This window comes from Cydia strobilella, chromosome 2 (genome assembly GCF_947568885.1).
Source record: "Cydia strobilella chromosome 2, ilCydStro3.1, whole genome shotgun sequence".
Classification (NCBI taxonomy): Eukaryota; Metazoa; Arthropoda; class Insecta; order Lepidoptera; family Tortricidae; genus Cydia; species Cydia strobilella.
In genome coordinates, this window is record NC_086042.1 from 27,665,929 (window position 1) to 27,688,593 (window position 22,665).

General features: G+C 47.0%; 1 protein-coding gene across 1 annotated transcript in view; it reads right to left on the bottom strand.

The window, feature by feature from the left end:
- Positions 1–22,665, bottom strand: part of LOC134755147 (uncharacterized) — a 103,787-nt gene that overhangs the window by 25,830 nt on the left and 55,292 nt on the right. The window contains exons 44-55 of the mRNA XM_063691632.1: positions 16,652–16,794; positions 16,087–16,192; positions 15,453–15,586; positions 14,271–14,472; positions 12,757–12,980; positions 10,881–11,016; positions 9,388–9,574; positions 7,956–8,146; positions 7,102–7,347; positions 2,904–3,140; positions 1,655–1,987; positions 956–1,121 (exon numbers count right to left, since the gene is read on the bottom strand). Of these exons, the coding sequence (XP_063547702.1) occupies positions 956–1,121; positions 1,655–1,987; positions 2,904–3,140; positions 7,102–7,347; positions 7,956–8,146; positions 9,388–9,574; positions 10,881–11,016; positions 12,757–12,980; positions 14,271–14,472; positions 15,453–15,586; positions 16,087–16,192; positions 16,652–16,794 (2,305 nt within the window). The remainder of the gene's footprint in view (positions 1–955; positions 1,122–1,654; positions 1,988–2,903; positions 3,141–7,101; positions 7,348–7,955; positions 8,147–9,387; positions 9,575–10,880; positions 11,017–12,756; positions 12,981–14,270; positions 14,473–15,452; positions 15,587–16,086; positions 16,193–16,651; positions 16,795–22,665) is intronic.

Sequence of the window (22,665 nt, forward strand, 5' to 3'; positions counted from 1 at the left end):
TTCTCCATCTTGTACGTACTAATATGTATTAGTTTATCTTTTGTATATCATATAAGTATTAGTATTTAATCATAATTTTGTTAGTTTACGTTATTATGTTTATATATATATACATAATATTTGACTTTTTTTTTTGGTTCTATTTCTCGTTATAATTTATGAATCTATCCTGCACCAACATTTATGTCTCTGTTTGACCTAATGGTTGACTGGTAGAGAATGCCTTTTGGCATTAAGTCCGCCATTTGTACATTTTTCTTTGCTTGTGCAATAAAGTTTAAATAAAAAAAAAATCGCACAAACTATCGTGAGACATATTTCAAAATATTTATCAGTACGGTTTTTACTCACTATTATTTTTAGTCGCTTTTGGCGACATGTTTCGGATTCTTTGGGAATCCATCCTCAGGCACGAGGCACTAAAAATAAAGCGACTAAAAATAATAGTGAGTAAAAACCGTACTGATAAATATTTAAAAAAAAAATTGTAAATTTTGCATGTTATTTTTATTTTATTTTTTTACTTTATTGATGTATTTTATTAATAAGTTTTGTTTTTCTTAGCTCAGTATATTAAGAGTATTGAATTGTGGGTATTTGATAAGTAGGTATTCACATTTTGAAATTAGTATTAGTTGAATACGTTGTAAAATTTTAGTGCTAACCACCAATTATGTGTTAACTTGTTGCTATTGGTGGGAACCTATAATTGGCTTTTTGTTATTTACTTATATAACTATTGTATAATTGATAGCTGTTGGTTCTCCGAAAATAAATAAATAAATAAGTACATTACAATGCATTGCCATGACAGGGTTTGTGGTAAATGTACTAATTTTTAGCTATAAGACCTATTGTAAACCCACAAAAGTAATGAATAAATGAATTATGAATTAGAAGAGAAAGGGAAATGGGGGGCAGTTTAAAGGCTTTCTACATGAATTCGCCAACTTACCATCAGTACTGTTGTAGTGTCCAATCAAGCTCAGATCCTTCATGGAAAGCGTAGCGAGTCCGGTGTCGTTGCCGGTCGGTTTGTTGACGCGCGTGAATATGCGATAGTCCGGGTATGTGAGGTCCCATTTGCCGTTCACTTTGTAGTAGTACGTTTCGTTCGCACGCTGAAAATAAAATAAAATTAGAGTATGGTAGGGCTAAGTGATTGATTATAGCTATTTGTAAGATAATATAAGATTTCTTTATTGTGAAGGGTGTGTTGGTACATAGGTCTTATATATGAAAAGGGTGATTTTGGTTATGCCGGACCCATACTCTGAAAAATGAATTATGTAGGACATACTACAACCCCGAAACCGCAAAAAAAAAACACCGGCCAAGTGCGAGTCGGACTGGCGCACGAAGGGTTCCGTACCATTACGCAAAAAAACGGCAAAAAAATCACATATACACAATACTTATTTTACGTTTTTAGTATTTGTTGTTATAGCGGCAACAGAAATACATCATTTGTGAAAATTTCAACTGTCTAGCTATCACGGTTCATGAGATACAGCCTGGTGACAGACGGACAGACAGACAGACAGCGAAGTTTTATTAATAGGGTCCCGTTTTTACCCTTTGGGTACGGAACCCTAAAAAGCGTGTTTTGATGGATTTTAATCAAATACAATAAGTAGCAAATAAAAACACATACCTCCCACTGCACCGAGCTCTTATTCATATCCACCAAAAACTTCGTGCTCCTCAGTTTCTCATAGAACAATGTCTTCTGGAACTTGTAGTAATTATTCAAATAGTACCACCGACTGTGTATATTAATATCCGACTTCATGTCCAAGTCCAAGTTAGTCGATGGATGTGTGCACTTGAGGGCGAACTTGTAGTCTCTGATGGGTCCGTTGGAGTTGTCGGTGAGGACGGAGCGGAGGCGGAGGTACTCGTTGTCGTAGTCGGAGTACTGCAGCTCGGCGGAGAGGTTGGACATGACGGAGGGTGTGGTGATGTAGGTGCCTTTTAGGGTCACGTCCTGAAATGAGAAGGATATTTGTGGTATTTTCTATAAAAAGGGACCTTATTGTCGATCGCGCTTACGCCACGCTGTGCGGCGTAAGCGCCATCGACAATAAGGTCCCTTTTCATAGAAAATGCCCCATTTTTTTATACCACGTCGGTGGCAAACAAACATACGTCACCGTAGCCTATGGACGCCTGCAACTCCAGAGGTGTTACCCTTTAAAAACCTGTACACTCCTTTTCTGAAGAACCTCATACTGTAGGCTCTTCGAGAAAACAGATATATCATATACATATACACAGTAGGTAGATATTTTTGTGCGCGACGCTGGTGGCCCAGCGGTAAGTGCGTGCGACTTGCAATCCGGAGGTCGCGGGTTCAAACCCCGGCTCGTACCAACGAGTTTTTCGAAACTTATGTGCGAAATATCATTTGATATTTACCAGTCGGTATTTACTTTTCGGTGAAGGAAAACATCGTGAGGAAACCGGACTAATCCCAGCAAGGCCTAGTTTCCCATCTGGGAAACGCTTTCTTAAAAACGTGCCTACGTCAATTCTTGGGACTAGTTGCCAAGCGGACCCCAGGCTCCCATGAGCCGTGGCATAAATGCCGGGACAACGCGAGGAAGATGAGGTAGATATATTTTTGTGTGAATGTAAACGCTGATCAACAGCAATATGCTGTTGATGTTTTTCTTTTTCTTTTCTTTTTTCGCGAATATATTAATATTCTATATTATGACTATTTATGACAAACGTTGAGTGGACGACAATCACAAACACAGTACTTTTTTGCAGATTGGCATATTATCAACACATTTAAATTATCATATTTTTTTTAATTTACACTAATTGTGTCAAGTTCAAACTCGAATTCGGGATGTACAAATTTGACATTTTTATTTCACAATGTTTCAGCCACTGACCTTCCTAAACGACGGATGGGCAAGCGCCAGATCTACAGCGTGTACATTTCCTTCTTCAGCCGGAGGATTCTCCCACTTGCCCCTCAGTTCCGCTGTCTTGTTCTCATCTCGTACGTTCCAGTTGAGAACAGCTTTGCCGTCGAGTAGTGTGTCTTGTAGTCGATATATGCCGACGAGGTTGAAGGTGCGGAGCGGGTACCAAACGTTCATTATGAGCTGCTGCGATTCTGTCTCCGCCTAAAAAAATAATGTTAAATTGAAAACGACTCGACATCATTCCACGAGATTAAACCTGAAATGAAATAAAGAAATTCAGAGAAATTTTGGGCTACCTGCTTTGGTGTATTATTATTTATTTATTTCCAAAAACATGTCCGGCTCAAAGCGGAGGCCAAACGCCATGACATAGAATGATCATTTTATACACAACAGAAGACAAGTAAACAAACACAACAAAACAAACAATTCATCATAAATACCATAATTAAATCTGAAATAAACTGAAACATAATAATACTGATAAAGGGGCCCACTGACTATCAGTCCGCCGGACGATATCGGCCTGTCAGTTGTTCGGAACTGTCAAATTTTTGTTCTAACTGACAGGCCGATATCGTCCGGCGGACTGATAGTCAGTGGGCCCCTTAATTAAACATAATAAAACAACATTTATACATATACATACATTGGTGTATACATATATTGGTTACATTCTCCCACTGAAATTTTCTCTTAGTCAATATCGTTTATCCTAGGGTGTATTTTAACTTCAAACCCTTACATGGCGACCCTGCACAGGGCGCCTGGAAAAGGTAAAGGAACAAGCCTTGTTGAGCCACAATAACAAAAGATCCTTATGGTCCTCGGGACCAAGATCTTACTGGATCTTACTGATGTTTGTGACTAAGTGCGCATCGGGGTACTAGTGCATAAAAAATCCAAGTATTAACCGACCATTGAATGTTATTGCCCTATTTCAGCTCTAGCTTTAGTGTTCTGACTTGTTCGTCAGAACGAATAAAGCGTCATTGAACGCTTGAGCAGAAATAAGCATCATCTACCCTGAACTCTCGTTTTCACTTGACTCCAAAACCTTACCTTACATGGCGACCTTGCCAGAATCACTAAGAAATGGAAGACAAAGCCTTGAAGCGTTTCAACCGCTCAAAATTTTTCAACATTTTAAATATTTTTTTAATAATGTGAAGGTTTACAAAAGTATTTTAATTTTTTCCAGTGTTCAAACGATATAAATTATGATTACAAAAATTAAAAAAATATCATGCATAGAGCTAATTGTATTAAATATAGACTCGCCTTCTTCTTCTTCCTGCCCTTATCCCACGTAATGTGGGGTCGGCACAACATGTTTTTCTCTTCCATTCTCCTCTATCTTACGTCACCACGGCACACTCCTTTCTTTCTCATATCCTCTTTCACACAATCCATCCATCGCTTTTTGGGTCTACCATACGCTCATAGACTCACCGAGGTCATGTTAGTGACGTGCAAATCGTAATTAATTTAAGTATCAGCCGCCTATTTAATCTTGCTGCCCTGTTTAAGCTCCTTATCAATAGCTTCATATTCGTTCTCGAAGGTCAAAGTCCTGTTGCCATGTATCGCGGTCAACTTGAGTTTCTTGCGCACCTTATTTATCCCGTTACTTTATAACACTCGTTTTTACAAAATACCGAAACCTTACCTTACATGGCGACCCCGCCTGAATCACCAAGATATGGGAGACAGAGCCTTGAAACCAGAAGACATTTGATTGATCCCATGGGATCTAAATGTCGTTAGGGACTATTATGAGAAGATAAACTTACCGAGGTCATATTAGTCACGTGAAGGTCATAATTAATCCAAGTATCAGCCGCCCATTTAATTTTGCTGCCCTGTTTAAGCTCCTTATCAATAGCTTCATATTCGTTCTCGAAGGTCAAAGTCCTGTTGCCATGTATCGCGGTCAACTTGAGTTTCTTGCGCACCTTATTTATCCCGTTACTTTATAACACTCGTTTTTACAAAACTCCGAAACCTTACCTTACATGGCGACCCCGCTTAAATCACCAAGATATGGGAGACAGAGCCTTGAAACCAGAAGACATTTGAATGATCCCATGGGATCTTAATGTCGTTAGGGACTATTATGAGAAGATAAACTTACCGAGGTCATATTAGTCACGTGAAGGTCATAATTAATCCAAGTATCAGCCGCCCATTTAATTTTGCTGCCCTGTTTAAGCTCCTTATCAATAGCTTCATATTCGTTCTCGAAGGTCAAGGTCCTGTTGCCATGTATCGCGGTCAACTTGAGTTTCTTGCCCACCTTATTTATCCCGTTACTTTATAACACTCGTTTTTACAAAATTCCGAAACCTTACCTTACATGGCGACCCCGCCTGAATCACCAAGATATGGGAGACAGAGCCTTGAAACCAGAAGACATTTGATTGATCCCATGGGATCTAAATGTCGTTAGGGACTATTATGAGAAGATAAACTTACCGAGGTCATATTAGTCACGTGAAGGTCATAATTAATCCAAGTATCAGCCGCCCATTTAATCTTGCTGCCCTGTTTAAGCTCCTTATCAATAGCTTCATATTCGTTCTCGAAGGTCAAAGTCCTGTTGCCATGTACCGCGGTCAACTTGAGTTTCTTGCCCACCTTATTTATCCCGAACACTCGTTCTTACAAAATTCCGAAACCTTACCTTACATGGCGACCCCGCCTGAATCACCAAGATATGGGAGACAGAGCCTTGAAACCAGAAGACATTCGATTGATCCCATGTGATCTAAATGTCGTTAGGGACTATTATGAGAAGATAAACTTACCGAGGTCATATTAGTCACGTGAAGGTCATAATTAATCCAAGTATCAGCCGCCCATTTGATTTTGCTGCCTTGTTTAAGCTCCTTATCAATAGCTTCATATTCGTTCTCGAATGTTAAAGTCCTGTTGCCATGTATAGCGGTCAGCTTGAGTTTCTTGCCCACCTTATTTATCCCGAACACTCGTTTTCACAAAATTCCGAAACCTTACCTTACATGGCGACCCCACCTGAATCACCAAGATATGGGAGACAGAGCCTTGAAACCAGAAGACATTTGAATGCTCCCATGGGATCTTAATGTCGTTAGGGTCTATTATGAGAAGATAAACTTACCGAGGTCATATTAGTCACGTGAAGGTCATAATTAATCCAAGTATCAGCCGCCCATTTGATTTTGCTGCCCTGTTTAAGCTCCTTATCAATAGCTTCATATTCGTTCTCGAAAGTCAAAGTCCTGTTGCCATGTATCGCGGTCAACTTGAGTTTCTTGCGCACCTTATTTATCCCGTTACTTTATAACACTCGTTTTTACAAAATTCCGAAACCTTACCTTACATGGCGACCCCGCTTGAATCACCAAGATATGGGAGACAGAGCCTTGAAACCAGAAGACATTTGAATGATCCCATGGGATCTAAATGTCGTTAGGGACTATTATGTGAAGATAAACTTACCGAGGTCATATTAGTCACGTGAAGGTCATAATTAATCCAAGTATCAGCCGCCCATTTAATTTTGCTGCCCTGTTTAAGCTCCTTATCAATAGCTTCATATTCGTTCTCGAAAGTCAAAGTCCTGTTGCCATGTATCGCGGTCAACTTGAGTTTCTTGCGCACCTTATTTATCCCGTTACTTTATAACACTCGTTTTTACAAAATACCGAAACCTTACCTTACATGGCGACCCCGCCTGAATCACCAAGATATGGGAGACAGAGCCTTGAAACCAGAAGACATTTGATTGATCCCATGGGATCTAAATGTCGTTAGGGACTATTATGAGAAGATAAACTTACCGAGGTCATATTAGTCACGTGAAGGTCATAATTAATCCAAGTATCAGCCGCCCATTTAATTTTGCTGCCCTGTTTAAGCTCCTTATCAATAGCTTCATATTCGTTCTCGAAGGTCAAGGTCCTGTTGCCATGTATCGCGGTCAACTTGAGTTTCTTGCCCACCTTATTTATCCCGTTACTTTATAACACTCGTTTTTACAAAATACCGAAACCTTACCTTACATGGCGACCCCGCCTGAATCACCAAGATATGGGAGACAGAGCCTAGAAACCAGAAGACATTTGATTGATCCCATGGGATCTAAATGTCGTTAGGGACTATTATGAGAAGATAAACTTACCGAGGTCATATTAGTCACGTGAAGGTCATAATTAATCCAAGTATCAGCCGCCCATTTAATTTTGCTGCCCTGTTTAAGCTCCTTATCAATAGCTTCATATTCGTTCTCGAAGGTTAAAGTCCTGTTGCCATGTATCGCGGTCAACTTTAGTCTCTTGCCGGTTTCGTATGTGAACACGTCCATCACACCGGTCACGTTGAAGCGCGTGGCGTTTTGCAGGTGGAAGACGGTCGCTTGTTTTACATCCTGGAATTCGAAGTTAGATTAAAGGCGTTTGATATTAGAAACGAACATTAAAAGCCAGCAGAGCACAATGGCTGCGTGTGCGTAGACGTGCACATGTGCATGCACTAAAATGTTTGAGCCGTGCAAGCACACGTCGCGCAAGCGGTGTGCCGTCTCTCATAAGGATCTGTACATTACAACGCGCACGTGACGTCTACCGGACACGCATCCGATGTCCACAGGCCTTATGGGTAATTTTTATTAGATATAAGATCAAAAATCTGTCACTTTTTATAGATGCTAAATCTAAATGAAAATAGATGCCATATATACTAAAACGAAAAATATGGTAAAGGCCCTCGGTGGCTAAGGCTGGATTCGAACCAGCGCCTTACGCTTTAGCGGCTGGCATTATAACGCTTTAGATAAGTATCAAAAATTGAGATCTCTAAAGGTTAGCCACATTGCTGGTACTTCCTATCTGAATTACTCAGAAGAAAGAAGGATTCAGAAAAAGCAAGAAAAACGGCGCCGTTGTCCCTATCATACCATTATGTTATAAATTACAAATCAAATCATTTTTGTTCAATCTTTTGATTTTGACTTTGATTGCCAGTTTTAATACTCACAGTGTTACCAGTCTCATCGTATTCATGTATATATTTGACGCCGACCGGCATGCGGTCGTTAACGACCTCGATGTCGGTGGTAGCCAGATCTAGATCTCTTGAGCTCTTGCTCAGTATTTGCCTGAAGGACGCTTGGACGAAACGCTCGAGGTCGAAGTCTACGGTCGCGTCGCCGGTGCTTTCTTTTTCACCTGCATAAAATAGGGTACATTAGTCAATTTATATTAAGTGCTATGGTGTAGGTGTGAACAAAAAAATGGCTTTGATAGGAATCGTGTGTATTAGGTAGTCTGCCACATTAGATGCCAAGCGCTGCCTTCTACAGTACACGTACGCTCCCTTGCGCATTGAAGGCGCGAAAAAGGAAAATGGTAACGTTTAAATGAGGGCTATCGTTTTTTTGCTCACCAGTTGGCGCCTCTGTTGATGGTGGTCCAAAAGACTATAGAAAAGCTGTCAGTCATTGAAGTGACGAGTGACATTTGTCATTTCGAACTATGGAAAAGACCACCATCTACACTAGCGCCCCTAGCGGCGAATTTATACGCGTTAGCCCTCATTGACATTGACACTTCGCACCGATGAACAGGGGGCTCATTCGTATATTCGTATATTGTGCATTATATAAACCGTGGCGGTCTTATTCGATCAGACGTTTATGTATTCTACTTCTACGTCGTTAGTTTTAGCGCGATGTAGAAATCGCTTCAATCGGAACAGCGCCATCTAGCGATCGATTGGATCACCTTTACCGTTAGATGCTCAATTGCTCACATACCCGTCATACCCCGTACAGTGTACAGTACCTGCAATAATATGTTACTCTCCGAAGGCCGCAAAAATATGTGACACGCTCTTATGGTTCTACAAATAAGATCGTGTCAGATATTTTTTGCGGCCTTCGTTGTGTAGCATATTATTGCAGGTGACTGTACCAAAGAATATACGTAGTGTGTGTCGTAGTGTTGACAAGATGTTGCCTCGCGAGCGGGAGTGGGATAGCAACAACAACCTGCGGGTTCTGTCGTGTTCGTGTGCGTTGTGTTGACTGTGGCATCTTGTTCAGCCAGAATAGGTAGCCATACACGCACGGATTTGCCTGTCGGATCTGCCTGAAAGATGTGTCTGGCGGACACATCCGCCAATGTGTGGCGAGAAATAGACACAGATGGGCAGCGGACGGGCATCCGGCGGACAGATCTGTGTCTATTTTTCGCCACACATTGACGGATGTGTCCGCCAGACACATCTTTCAGGCAGATCCGACGGGCAAATCCGTGCGTGTATGGCTAGCTAATGGGTCAACGTGATACAAATGTATTCTACGTCGACACATCGTTAGCGCGGTATAGAACTCGCTTCAACCGGTACAGCGCCATCTAGCGATCGATCGGGTCAGTTTTCCTGTTAGATGCTCCCATAGACTACATACCTTGTACGTAGACATAGTCGGTGTTGACAAGATGCTGCCTCGCGAGCGGGAGCGAGATAGCAACAACGCCCGCTTGCCTAAAGCCTGCGGGTTCTTTCGTGTATGTGTGCGTCGTGTTCACCGTGGCGGTCTTATTCGGCCAGAATAGCTCCACGTGGTTGTCCGATTGCTCTTCCAGGTTGTTCATCTAGAAAATAATGGAGATTTGGATTAACATTTAGTAAGACTAACGTGTATTAGTATTAATGGTAAGAGTGTTTTCACATTGGCCGATCCAATATCGGATGTAGGATCCTACAGCCGCGAAGTCAGGCCGCGGCGTCTTTAGCGGTCACGCACACTACAACAAGCATTATGCCTACACATACGCACACAAAAAAATATTTTTCTCAAACATGCTATGTAATATTGATATTACGTTCTTTATATTAGGCTGGGAAGTATCACGTTTCAGGCGCGGCTAGAAGAGAGGTCTGTAATGAAATTTCATACAAAGTTGCAGGCCTAGGCCGGGAAGTGGCTTTTTTAAAATTTCTATTTCACATATAATTGTGGCACAGCATCATGGCATTCAGCCATTTTTTTTTTGAACCTGACGGGCTCTATGGCACTATGGCCATTCGAGCGGTAGGACTGTGTGGGGGGATGGTAGCCTGGGGAAAATCCAGGACCCTTCCGCATCACACGAGACGGTTTTGCTACGCTGGAAGCTGGAATACTCCTAGTTTAAAAAAAAAACGATATTTGATTGATATATATAGTTGGTCAAGCAAATCTTGTTAGTAAATAAGAACAAAAAAAAACTATACTCATCCTTTTCTTTTGGGTGTTAGTACTAGTGTAAGACAAAGATAGTATGATTTTCTCTGTCTATGTTTGAAATAAGACAGTCCTTTGACAAACTATATACCTATATTAAACGTTTGAGAAAGCACTATACACACATCGGCGTGAAAACGGGTTGTCGGCCTCATAACTATCCGGCATCACTACGTTCGGCCGTATATTCTATTCGGCCGGCAACCCCTTCCTTCCCGGCCTCAGACTCTGTAGTAATGTACTAATAGTGAAATGATTTAAGGTTATCTCATTACGCGCGCTGCGCGGTGAGCGACAGTACGCGGCGCGCGGCCGACGTGACTGAAGCTTGGCAGTATAAACTAGCGAAAAAAACCGGCCAAGTGCGAGTTGGACTTGCGCAAGAAGGGTTTCATATCATTACGCTAAAAAATGGCAAAAAAAATCACGTTTGTTGCATGGGAGCCCCACTTAAATATTAATTTTATTCTGTTTTTAGTATTTGTTGTTATAGCGGCAATAGAAATACATCATCTGTCAAAATTTCAACTGTCTAGCTATCACGGTTCATGAGATACAGCCTATTGACAGACAGACAGACAGACGGACGGACAGACAGACATAGTAAATAGGGTCCCGTTTGTACCCTTTGTGTACGGAACCCTAAAAAAGCAATGAATATCTAAAAAACTTACGGTAAATATGGACTTGAGCCACGGCAGCCGTTGGAAGGGCGTGGTGACGTTGAAGTGTCCGTCCGTGTGCCGGAAGCCTCCGTACCGGATGTCCACCTCCCCCACCTTACTGGTGCCTGGGTAGTGCATCTCGCCTCTGTCATGAAAAAGAAAAGATACTAGTATATTGTCATCATGATCAGCCTTACAGTTTAACATACATTTAGAGGCAGAAGCAGGGATCGAATACCGGTATATTTTTCATACAAATGAACCGGTATTCAATTTCGGTATCTCGGTTGTTTATGTATATATGTCCTTGAGGAAGTGGCAGACGACCAGCCACTTGGTGGTCAACCGTCGAAAAGGATTTGAAAGCTCAGAAGCTTGCACCAGTGACAACCCAGGATAGAATATCCTGGCGCCGATGCACAAGGAGGCCCGACCCCAGATGAACTGGGACAGAGGCAGGAAGAAGAAGGTTGTTTATGTATATTTTTCCATTTCATTTAGGTGATATGATAACTCATTGTCCTTACCTAAATACCATTCTACAATATCAAAGACATATTTCAATTGCTAAGCGATATTTAGATTTTAAGTTATACCGCTCACGATCCCTGGGCAGAAGTACATAGCTAAGCAGGTCAAGTGTCCATAATGTTAACACACGCGCTTTAGTCTAAAAAAAATCGTGTCCAGATGTTTCAAGCGGGGTCGCTTTGTTTGTCACAATTATTGAAAGTCATAATGTAATGATTGTCAGATTATCATTACTTAAAATTAAATTAAATTAAATTAAATTACTCCAACTCACCACCACACCACAGGGCGGACACGCTATACATCAAAAATCACTCGCGTTTCCATGTGTGAACGGTACGTCCGTACACATGCGTCATAGTGTGAGTAAGTTGCTTAAAAATAGTACTGAGAGCACGCCAGAAGTCCGCCAGATTTCTGTCGCGGGGCGAGGTAATTCGAGTCGGAGCGGGGCGGGGCGCGGCCGTTCTGTATGATAATACTATTACTTATTCTGTGACCACACTCTAGGACGGCCGGACGGCAACTCCCTAGCAGACGCCCGTCCCCACTGCGTCCACGTGACGTTTGAGACGGAAACAAGAAGGTAACAACACTACAGTGGGTATGCACTTTTGCAGCTATACTAACTTGACAATCTGGTATCCATGTACGAAGTCCTTCTCGTAAATCCCATACAGATCGAGCGTCGATACATCGACGTAAAGCGGGCTGTTCAACACGTATTTGAGTTCTCGCGTCTCGTTGGTGTCCCAGCGGTAGTTGATGAGGTTGTTAATGGTCTTGTAACGGTCTTCGGTAAATGTGTATGCACTTTATGGGCCACCACACACTAGCGTCTTTTGAGCGTCAGCGTCTAGACAGCGCTATGGAAAATGGCGTCGCTGCGTAGTTGCGTCAACGTTGCGTCGAGAGTTGACTAGACTCCGCCGCTCGTCAGCTATATAAATGGAATTCGTTCATACTGGGTATGCACTTTTGCAGCTATACTAACTTGACAATCTGGTATGTACGAAGTCCTTCTCGTAAATCCCGTACAGATCCAGCGTCGATACATCGACGTAAAGCGGGCTGTTCAACACGTATTTGAGTTCTCGCGTCTTGTTGGTGTCCCAGCGGTAGTTGATGAGGTTGTTGATGGTCTTGTAACGGTCTTCGGTAAATGTGTATGCACTTTATGGGCCACCCCACACTAGCGTCTTTTTAGCGTCGGCGTCTAGTCAGCGCTATGGAAAATGGCGTCGCTGCGTAGTTGCGTCAACGTTGCGTCGAGAGTTGACTAGACGCCGCCGCTCGTCAGCTATATGAATGGAATTCGTTCATACTGGGCATGCACTTTTGCAGCTATACTAACTTGACAATCTGGTATCCATGAACGAAGTCCTTCTCGTAAATCCCGTACAGATCCAGCGTCGATACATCGACGTAAAGCGGGCTGTTCAACACGTATTTGAGTTCTCGCGTCTCGTTGGTGTCCCAGCGGTAGTTGATGAGGTTGTTGATGGTCTTGTGCTGGCGGTCCTCGGACGTCCAGACGACGGTCGCGTTGCCGTCAAAGTTGGTGTCCAGGAGAACCATCTGGAAGACACCGTTGTGTTTAGGAAACGTATAATTAGCTTCTACTCGCTACTTCGTCCGCGCAGAAAGCGTAAAACATTCTCACATTTTCCAAAATAATCAATTGGCACCATGTAAAGGAGCTGTAGAAAATAGGATTCGACAAGTCACAACGCCACCGCCTTAATTAGGTACAGTAAGATGTAGATAGAGTAAGACGAAATGACTTCGTCAATCCTGTCGGCATAAAGGCCATGTACTCTGCTTCGATTGATGACAACGCAACAAAATAAAATCCTACTAGTAAACTCGTTGGCGATATGAAACTGGCGCGCGTGATGAAAAAACCTGTACATAGAGCGATAATAAAGATCACTCTCATTTCGTGGCTAGCGACCGAATCTAATAAGGTATTTGACTGTATTTAAATAAATTATTTTACACCATGCAAGAAATAAAGCACCAAACGTAGACAGCAGTTATTTTTACACAATTTATATTTTAAACCCCGTATAAAATTATAAAGAGTAGAGAATTTGATTGTGACGTCACATGCTAGTGTTTGATATAAATTTCATAGTAGCACAATCGTTTTGACAGTTCGAAAAAAGAAGCTAATTTTACTAGTAGTCAAATACCCTATTAGAGTTGCTTAGACTCGGTTGATAGTCTACACGGGCGCTTCATAAAACTGGCCGTTGCAGTGCCTTGCCTCCGTACGCTATTAGATAGAAATAATATAGCAGTAGTCAAAGAAACACAACAGAACTTGCAGCAGCTGGTAGTTGTAAATTCTGTATTAATAGGTACTTATGTATGGTAGCGAAAGTTGGGTATGGCAGAAGAGGCATCAGAGCCAAGTGAATGCAGTGGAAATGAGAGCGTTGAGAAGTGTGTGTGGTGTGAGATTACAAGATAGAATTAGGATCAGTGTTATAAGGGGAAAGTGTGGACTGAGCGAAGATGTAGTGACAAAAATTGAGAAAGGTATGTTGAGATGGTTTGGACACGTGGAAAGAATGAGTGAAAGAAGGCTAACAAAGAAAGTGTATAAGGGAGAGGCAGAAACGGGAGTTGGAAGGGGCAGACCTCGGCGGACTTTCTCTGATCAGAACAGGGAAATCCTGAAGAAAGGCCAGGTCAAGAGCAGCACCCTAAACCGGCGAGCGTGTATGAGGAATGTTATGAAAGTGAAGGAAGCGAAAGAGGTATGCCAGGATCGTAGCAAGTGGAAATCCGTGATCTCTGCCTACCCCTCCGGGAAATAGGCGTGATTATATGTATGTATATATGTATGTAATAGGTACTCACGTTGCCTCTAAAGCCAGTAAGAATGCCAGTAACGTCAGTCCTATATTCGGCTACTAAGTCCTTTCCTTCGCCTCGAGGGCCGGTCACACTGCCATCGACGTAAATCGTATGGACATCCAGGTTAGGCTTCGGCAGGATCGCATTGATGATGAGCTTCACTCGTTGGTTCATAGCGAGACCGAAGGACGCGTTTGCACCGATTCTGGGGGGTTAAACAGAACACATATTAAATCACATTTACAATCGGGTCTATCGCGAATTTATTTTGTTACCTTTATTTACCGACGTTTCGACACAGGTTTCACTGGTCGTGGTCGTGGTGGTTTTGCTGGGACGTCAGTTAGCTGCGACCACGACCAGTGAAACCTGTGTCGAAACGTCGGTAAATAAAGGTAACAAAATAAATTCGCGATAGACCCGATTGTAAATGTGATTTAATATGTGTTCAAAACGCGAAAGTTTTAAATGTTAAACAGAACATTTTAATCGAGACGAACCTATTTACAATCGTATCTTATTTTAAATAATTTCTAACATTTATAATTTACCTAAATTAAATGTAAAATGCTCGAGCATGTTTCTTGTCTACATAAGAAAGATAAGATCAATTATGAAATGTCTTGAAACAGTCATCTCGTGGTTCGAACTAATTAAATGTTCATACTTAATTAGGTATTCTGGTTTTTGCGTTGTGGTTAGTCCAACTATTATTTATCAGCATCAGCAGCTATTTATGTTGAGGTTTTGAGCATTAATTCCATATCTATTCCATATTATACACGGTGGCTAAATAATAAGTGCATTTCCCATGCCAGGGAGGTTTTGGGATTATACTGAGCAACTTTTACTATGGGACCAACCACGAAATCGCAAAAAAAAATTTAACCTCCCATAGAAAATGGACCAGCCGAAATGTATGAAACAGCCAAATTTTTTTTCATGATTTCGGGGTTGGTCCCTTAGTAAAAGTTGCTCAGTATAATCCCAAAACCTCCCTGGCAACGGGAATGTACTTATTTTTTAGCCACCCTGTATACAGTCACGAAATAACTAATGGCGTTCATAAACGCCAGTAAGGCGTGGCATAAGGTGGTAAGTATTTAGTTAATAAAGAAACATATTATATTTGAATTCTGAAGACATTTTTTTTGCTAGCAGTTATAAAAGAATAATAAATCTTACTGCCAAATGTGATCGAGATCCATCTTGAAACCAGCGTCGTTCTTTAAGAGTCCCTCTGGGGTGGTGCTGTTGCCGAAGTAAATGTCCAGGTCTACGCTTTTCTTAATGTCTTTAAGGTTCTGCTTGCCTAGTGCCTGTGGAATTCATGTCATATATTTAAAAAAACCGGCCAAGTGCGAGTCGGACTCGCCCACCGTGGGTTCCGTACTTTTTAGTATTTGTTGTTATAGCGGCAACAGAAATACATCATCTGTGAAAATTTCAACTGTCTAGCTATCACGGTTGATGAGACACAGCCTGCTGACAGACAGACGGACAGAGGAGTTTTAGTAATAGGGTCCCGTTTTTACCCTTTGGGTACGGATTCCTTAAAAAACAGTCTAAAACTAATTTAAAAAAGCGTCTTTAGCATTATCGTCTGCAAAAAATAGAACAAATACACTCAAAATCAATAAAAACGGCTAATTTCTTATGAATCAATGTAAAGTAACCCTTTATTTTCATTGCTTTTAAATGTGTGACCAATGTAACCATACATCCAGAATTCTAGACAGACGATAGACCATAATTCAAAACCCATCACATGGCGACCCTGCCACGATTTCAATCTCTATAAACATTCATGTTACGATACCTTTATATATAGATCGCCAATCAGGAAACTCCATTTTAGGTCTCCATTTCCTTTCATGTCTGGCAAGTCGTATTTGCATATAAGATAGCCAGTTTTCGGGCCGAAACTAAAACAAAATATCGCACATTAGAAATACAATATTTAAAAAAAAAAAAAACAAAAAAAAAATGTAAAGTATCGTATAAAGTTCCCACTATCATGACATAAATAAATAAATGTAAGTTTACATCAGTTTAAGTACAGCTTAGTTTAAATGCTAATATTTTTTACAATTAATTCTTTGTACCTATTTCACCCTAAGGAGGATTCGACGTGACTGACATTGACTGAAACATCAATCCTTACATGTCTTCCTTATTCCTAGACCCTAGAACCTAATTGGTTCAGCAGTTCAGCACTGAGCATTTCAGAGGCATTTCCTTCCATAATCGTCAGTTTTCTCAAGAGTAGGTTTAAAAAGAGGAATAAACAAATTTGAAGGGTAGGCATCTTGTATGTGACCTGGAATCGCAAGTGTCCATTTGGAAGCTTATTAGTTGTTAAAAAGTTCCATCAAAATACTTACAGGAAGTCGGAGTCTGCTTTGATCGAGCTGAGCCTTTTGATCGGAGTAACTGCATCTACTTTCATGACGCGCCGGAGATCGGGGTAAGAATCCACGCGCGATTTGAAGTAATACTCTTTGCCTTTCGATTGAGGCATGTCAATCTGAAATATTTTGTAAGGTTAGATTCACAATCATAGGCTAGTGTACCAACAAATATGTCCGTCAGTTAGATTATTAAAAAATATTTTACAAGTATTTTTTAATTTGTCAATCAAACTATTATGTTAGCCGTTACATTCGACACTTCTCTTTCACACGCTTATCACATAATAAGTAATAGTACTACCGTACAGAAAGGAAACTTCCTATAAAACCGACGTTTGACAGCGGTTCAGGGTCGAATCATGCTGTCCCTTTCTAATATATGACACTATTCCTTTCGGCTATTTAGGGTTGTCAAAATTCAAGTCATTATCTTATCTGTGACGTCAAGTTGTGGCAACCCTAATAATTGCTCGGAGCAATGCTGAGCCGAACGGAGGCGAGTTTGCTCGAAGGTAATATTTGTAAAACTTGACAATTTAAAAGTGCTTGTTGCTAGGCCTATTTGAATCATGGAGACTATATCAAGGAGCCAAATCTCTATGTATGAAAAGTGTCCATCAAAAAACAGTAATTAGGCGGCGCCACCATACACCGAAATACTACCAAAAACAACCTACGTAATTTGGTCGGGTTATTTGTTGGTTCATGTTATACTCATGTCCCAGAGCCTAACTAGCGCCACCGGAGAGATTAGGAACTATTATTTAAAGCTGAAAGCGGTCACTTTTGCAACAATTCTGCCATAAGAGATTGGCATCCTTTCTATACCATCCATAATTTAAATATAGTTATTTTCGTTACAAGTGCGGAAAAGAGGAAATTCGAAACGAGTGGCGATAAATTAAAACACGACCGCAGGGAGTGTTTTAAATCGACACGAGTTGCGAATTACCTTTTCGCACGTGTATCGAACAACGTTTTACAGTACATATGGCCCTTTAAACTTTCGATATATGCACGAAAAGTGCACTTTACGCACTAGTGCGAGAAAGTAGCACCATATGTACTGTAAAGAATATTTTGACTTTGACTTTGAAGCAAGCAGTGTGACACCCCTGCTCTTATGTCCGCAGCGCGAGAGATAAGGATAGCAATACTTGTACCGTGGCGCTGAGGTCGGTGTAGTTGGCCTCCAGCTCCGCGCGCGCGCGCACGGTGGCGGCGACGGCGCCGGCGAGCTGCGCGGACACGGCGTACAGCGCGCGGGACGTCTCCGTCTTCATGCGCACCGTCAGAGATAAGGATAGCAATACTTGTACCGTGGCGCTGAGGTCGGTGTAGTTGGCCTCCAGCTCCGCGCGCGCGCGCACGGTGGCGGCGACGGCGCCGGCGAGCTGCGCGGACACGGCGTACAGCGCGCGGGACGTCTCCGTCTTCATGCGCACCGTCAGAGATAAGGATAGCAATACTTGTACCGTGGCGCTGAGGTCGGTGTAGTTGGCCTCCAGCTCCGCGCGCGCGCGCACGGTGGCGGCGACGGCGCCGGCGAGCTGCGCGGACACGGCGTACAGCGCGCGGGACGTCTCCGTCTTCATGCGCACCGTCAGAGATAAGGATAGCAATACTTGTACCGTGGCGCTGAGGTCGGTGTAGTTGGCCTCCAGCTCCGCGCGCGCGCGCACGGTGGCGGCGACGGCGCCGGCGAGCTGCGCGGACACGGCGTACAGCGCGCGGGACGTCTCCGTCTTCATGCGCACCGTCAGAGATAAGGATAGCAATACTTGTACCGTGGCGCTGAGGTCGGTGTAGTTGGCCTCCAGCTCCGCGCGCGCGCGCACGGTGGCGGCGACGGCGCCGGCGAGCTGCGCGGACACGGCGTACAGCGCGCGGGACGTCTCCGTCTTCATGCGCACCGTCAGAGATAAGGATAGCAATACTTGTACCGTGGCGCTGAGGTCGGTGTAGTTGGCCTCCAGCTCCGCGCGCGCGCGCACGGTGGCGGCGACGGCGCCGGCGAGCTGCGCGGACACGGCGTACAGCGCGCGGGACGTCTCCGTCTTCATGCGCACCGTCAGAGATAAGGATAGCAATACTTGTACCGTGGCGCTGAGGTCGGTGTAGTTGGCCTCCAGCTCCGCGCGCGCGCGCACGGTGGCGGCGACGGCGCCGGCGAGCTGCGCGGACACGGCGTACAGCGCGCGGGACGTCTCCGTCTTCATGCGCACCGTCAGAGATAAGGATAGCAATACTTGTACCGTGGCGCTGAGGTCGGTGTAGTTGGCCTCCAGCTCCGCGCGCGCGCGCACGGTGGCGGCGACGGCGCCGGCGAGCTGCGCGGACACGGCGTACAGCGCGCGGGACGTCTCCGTCTTCATGCGCACCGTCAGAGATAAGGATAGCAATACTTGTACCGTGGCGCTGAGGTCGGTGTAGTTGGCCTCCAGCTCCGCGCGCGCGCGCACGGTGGCGGCGACGGCGCCGGCGAGCTGCGCGGACACGGCGTACAGCGCGCGGGACGTCTCCGTCTTCATGCGCACCGTCAGAGATAAGGATAGCAATACTTGTACCGTGGCGCTGAGGTCGGTGTAGTTGGCCTCCAGCTCCGCGCGCGCGCGCACGGTGGCGGCGACGGCGCCGGCGAGCTGCGCGGACACGGCGTACAGCGCGCGGGACGTCTCCGTCTTCATGCGCACCGTCAGAGATAAGGATAGCAATACTTGTACCGTGGCGCTGAGGTCGGTGTAGTTGGCCTCCAGCTCCGCGCGCGCGCGCACGGTGGCGGCGACGGCGCCGGCGAGCTGCGCGGACACGGCGTACAGCGCGCGGGACGTCTCCGTCTTCATGCGCACCGTCAGAGATAAGGATAGCAATACTTGTACCGTGGCGCTGAGGTCGGTGTAGTTGGCCTCCAGCTCCGCGCGCGCGCGCACGGTGGCGGCGACGGCGCCGGCGAGCTGCGCGGACACGGCGTACAGCGCGCGGGACGTCTCCGTCTTCATGCGCACCGTCAGAGATAAGGATAGCAATACTTGTACCGTGGCGCTGAGGTCGGTGTAGTTGGCCTCCAGCTCCGCGCGCGCGCGCACGGTGGCGGCGACGGCGCCGGCGAGCTGCGCGGACACGGCGTACAGCGCGCGGGACGTCTCCGTCTTCATGCGCACCGTCAGAGATAAGGATAGCAATACTTGTACCGTGGCGCTGAGGTCGGTGTAGTTGGCCTCCAGCTCCGCGCGCGCGCGCACGGTGGCGGCGACGGCGCCGGCGAGCTGCGCGGACACGGCGTACAGCGCGCGGGACGTCTCCGTCTTCATGCGCACCGTCAGAGATAAGGATAGCAATACTTGTACCGTGGCGCTGAGGTCGGTGTAGTTGGCCTCCAGCTCCGCGCGCGCGCGCACGGTGGCGGCGACGGCGCCGGCGAGCTGCGCGGACACGGCGTACAGCGCGCGGGACGTCTCCGTCTTCATGCGCACCGTCAGAGATAAGGATAGCAATACTTGTACCGTGGCGCTGAGGTCGGTGTAGTTGGCCTCCAGCTCCGCGCGCGCGCGCACGGTGGCGGCGACGGCGCCGGCGAGCTGCGCGGACACGGCGTACAGCGCGCGGGACGTCTCCGTCTTCATGCGCACCGTCAGAGATAAGGATAGCAATACTTGTACCGTGGCGCTGAGGTCGGTGTAGTTGGCCTCCAGCTCCGCGCGCGCGCGCACGGTGGCGGCGACGGCGCCGGCGAGCTGCGCGGACACGGCGTACAGCGCGCGGGACGTCTCCGTCTTCATGCGCACCGTCAGAGATAAGGATAGCAATACTTGTACCGTGGCGCTGAGGTCGGTGTAGTTGGCCTCCAGCTCCGCGCGCGCGCGCACGGTGGCGGCGACGGCGCCGGCGAGCTGCGCGGACACGGCGTACAGCGCGCGGGACGTCTCCGTCTTCATGCGCACCGTCAGAGATAAGGATAGCAATACTTGTACCGTGGCGCTGAGGTCGGTGTAGTTGGCCTCCAGCTCCGCGCGCGCGCGCACGGTGGCGGCGACGGCGCCGGCGAGCTGCGCGGACACGGCGTACAGCGCGCGGGACGTCTCCGTCTTCATGCGCACCGTCAGAGATAAGGATAGCAATACTTGTACCGTGGCGCTGAGGTCGGTGTAGTTGGCCTCCAGCTCCGCGCGCGCGCGCACGGTGGCGGCGACGGCGCCGGCGAGCTGCGCGGACACGGCGTACAGCGCGCGGGACGTCTCCGTCTTCATGCGCACCGTCAGAGATAAGGATAGCAATACTTGTACCGTGGCGCTGAGGTCGGTGTAGTTGGCCTCCAGCTCCGCGCGCGCGCGCACGGTGGCGGCGACGGCGCCGGCGAGCTGCGCGGACACGGCGTACAGCGCGCGGGACGTCTCCGTCTTCATGCGCACCGTCAGAGATAAGGATAGCAATACTTGTACCGTGGCGCTGAGGTCGGTGTAGTTGGCCTCCAGCTCCGCGCGCGCGCGCACGGTGGCGGCGACGGCGCCGGCGAGCTGCGCGGACACGGCGTACAGCGCGCGGGACGTCTCCGTCTTCATGCGCACCGTCAGAGATAAGGATAGCAATACTTGTACCGTGGCGCTGAGGTCGGTGTAGTTGGCCTCCAGCTCCGCGCGCGCGCGCACGGTGGCGGCGACGGCGCCGGCGAGCTGCGCGGACACGGCGTACAGCGCGCGGGACGTCTCCGTCTTCATGCGCACCGTCAGAGATAAGGATAGCAATACTTGTACCGTGGCGCTGAGGTCGGTGTAGTTGGCCTCCAGCTCCGCGCGCGCGCGCACGGTGGCGGCGACGGCGCCGGCGAGCTGCGCGGACACGGCGTACAGCGCGCGGGACGTCTCCGTCTTCATGCGCACCGTCAGAGATAAGGATAGCAATACTTGTACCGTGGCGCTGAGGTCGGTGTAGTTGGCCTCCAGCTCCGCGCGCGCGCGCACGGTGGCGGCGACGGCGCCGGCGAGCTGCGCGGACACGGCGTACAGCGCGCGGGACGTCTCCGTCTTCATGCGCACCGTCAGAGATAAGGATAGCAATACTTGTACCGTGGCGCTGAGGTCGGTGTAGTTGGCCTCCAGCTCCGCGCGCGCGCGCACGGTGGCGGCGACGGCGCCGGCGAGCTGCGCGGACACGGCGTACAGCGCGCGGGACGTCTCCGTCTTCATGCGCACCGTCAGAGATAAGGATAGCAATACTTGTACCGTGGCGCTGAGGTCGGTGTAGTTGGCCTCCAGCTCCGCGCGCGCGCGCACGGTGGCGGCGACGGCGCCGGCGAGCTGCGCGGACACGGCGTACAGCGCGCGGGACGTCTCCGTCTTCATGCGCACCGTCAGAGATAAGGATAGCAATACTTGTACCGTGGCGCTGAGGTCGGTGTAGTTGGCCTCCAGCTCCGCGCGCGCGCGCACGGTGGCGGCGACGGCGCCGGCGAGCTGCGCGGACACGGCGTACAGCGCGCGGGACGTCTCCGTCTTCATGCGCACCGTCAGAGATAAGGATAGCAATACTTGTACCGTGGCGCTGAGGTCGGTGTAGTTGGCCTCCAGCTCCGCGCGCGCGCGCACGGTGGCGGCGACGGCGCCGGCGAGCTGCGCGGACACGGCGTACAGCGCGCGGGACGTCTCCGTCTTCATGCGCACCGTCAGAGATAAGGATAGCAATACTTGTACCGTGGCGCTGAGGTCGGTGTAGTTGGCCTCCAGCTCCGCGCGCGCGCGCACGGTGGCGGCGACGGCGCCGGCGAGCTGCGCGGACACGGCGTACAGCGCGCGGGACGTCTCCGTCTTCATGCGCACCGTCAGAGATAAGGATAGCAATACTTGTACCGTGGCGCTGAGGTCGGTGTAGTTGGCCTCCAGCTCCGCGCGCGCGCGCACGGTGGCGGCGACGGCGCCGGCGAGCTGCGCGGACACGGCGTACAGCGCGCGGGACGTCTCCGTCTTCATGCGCACCGTCAGAGATAAGGATAG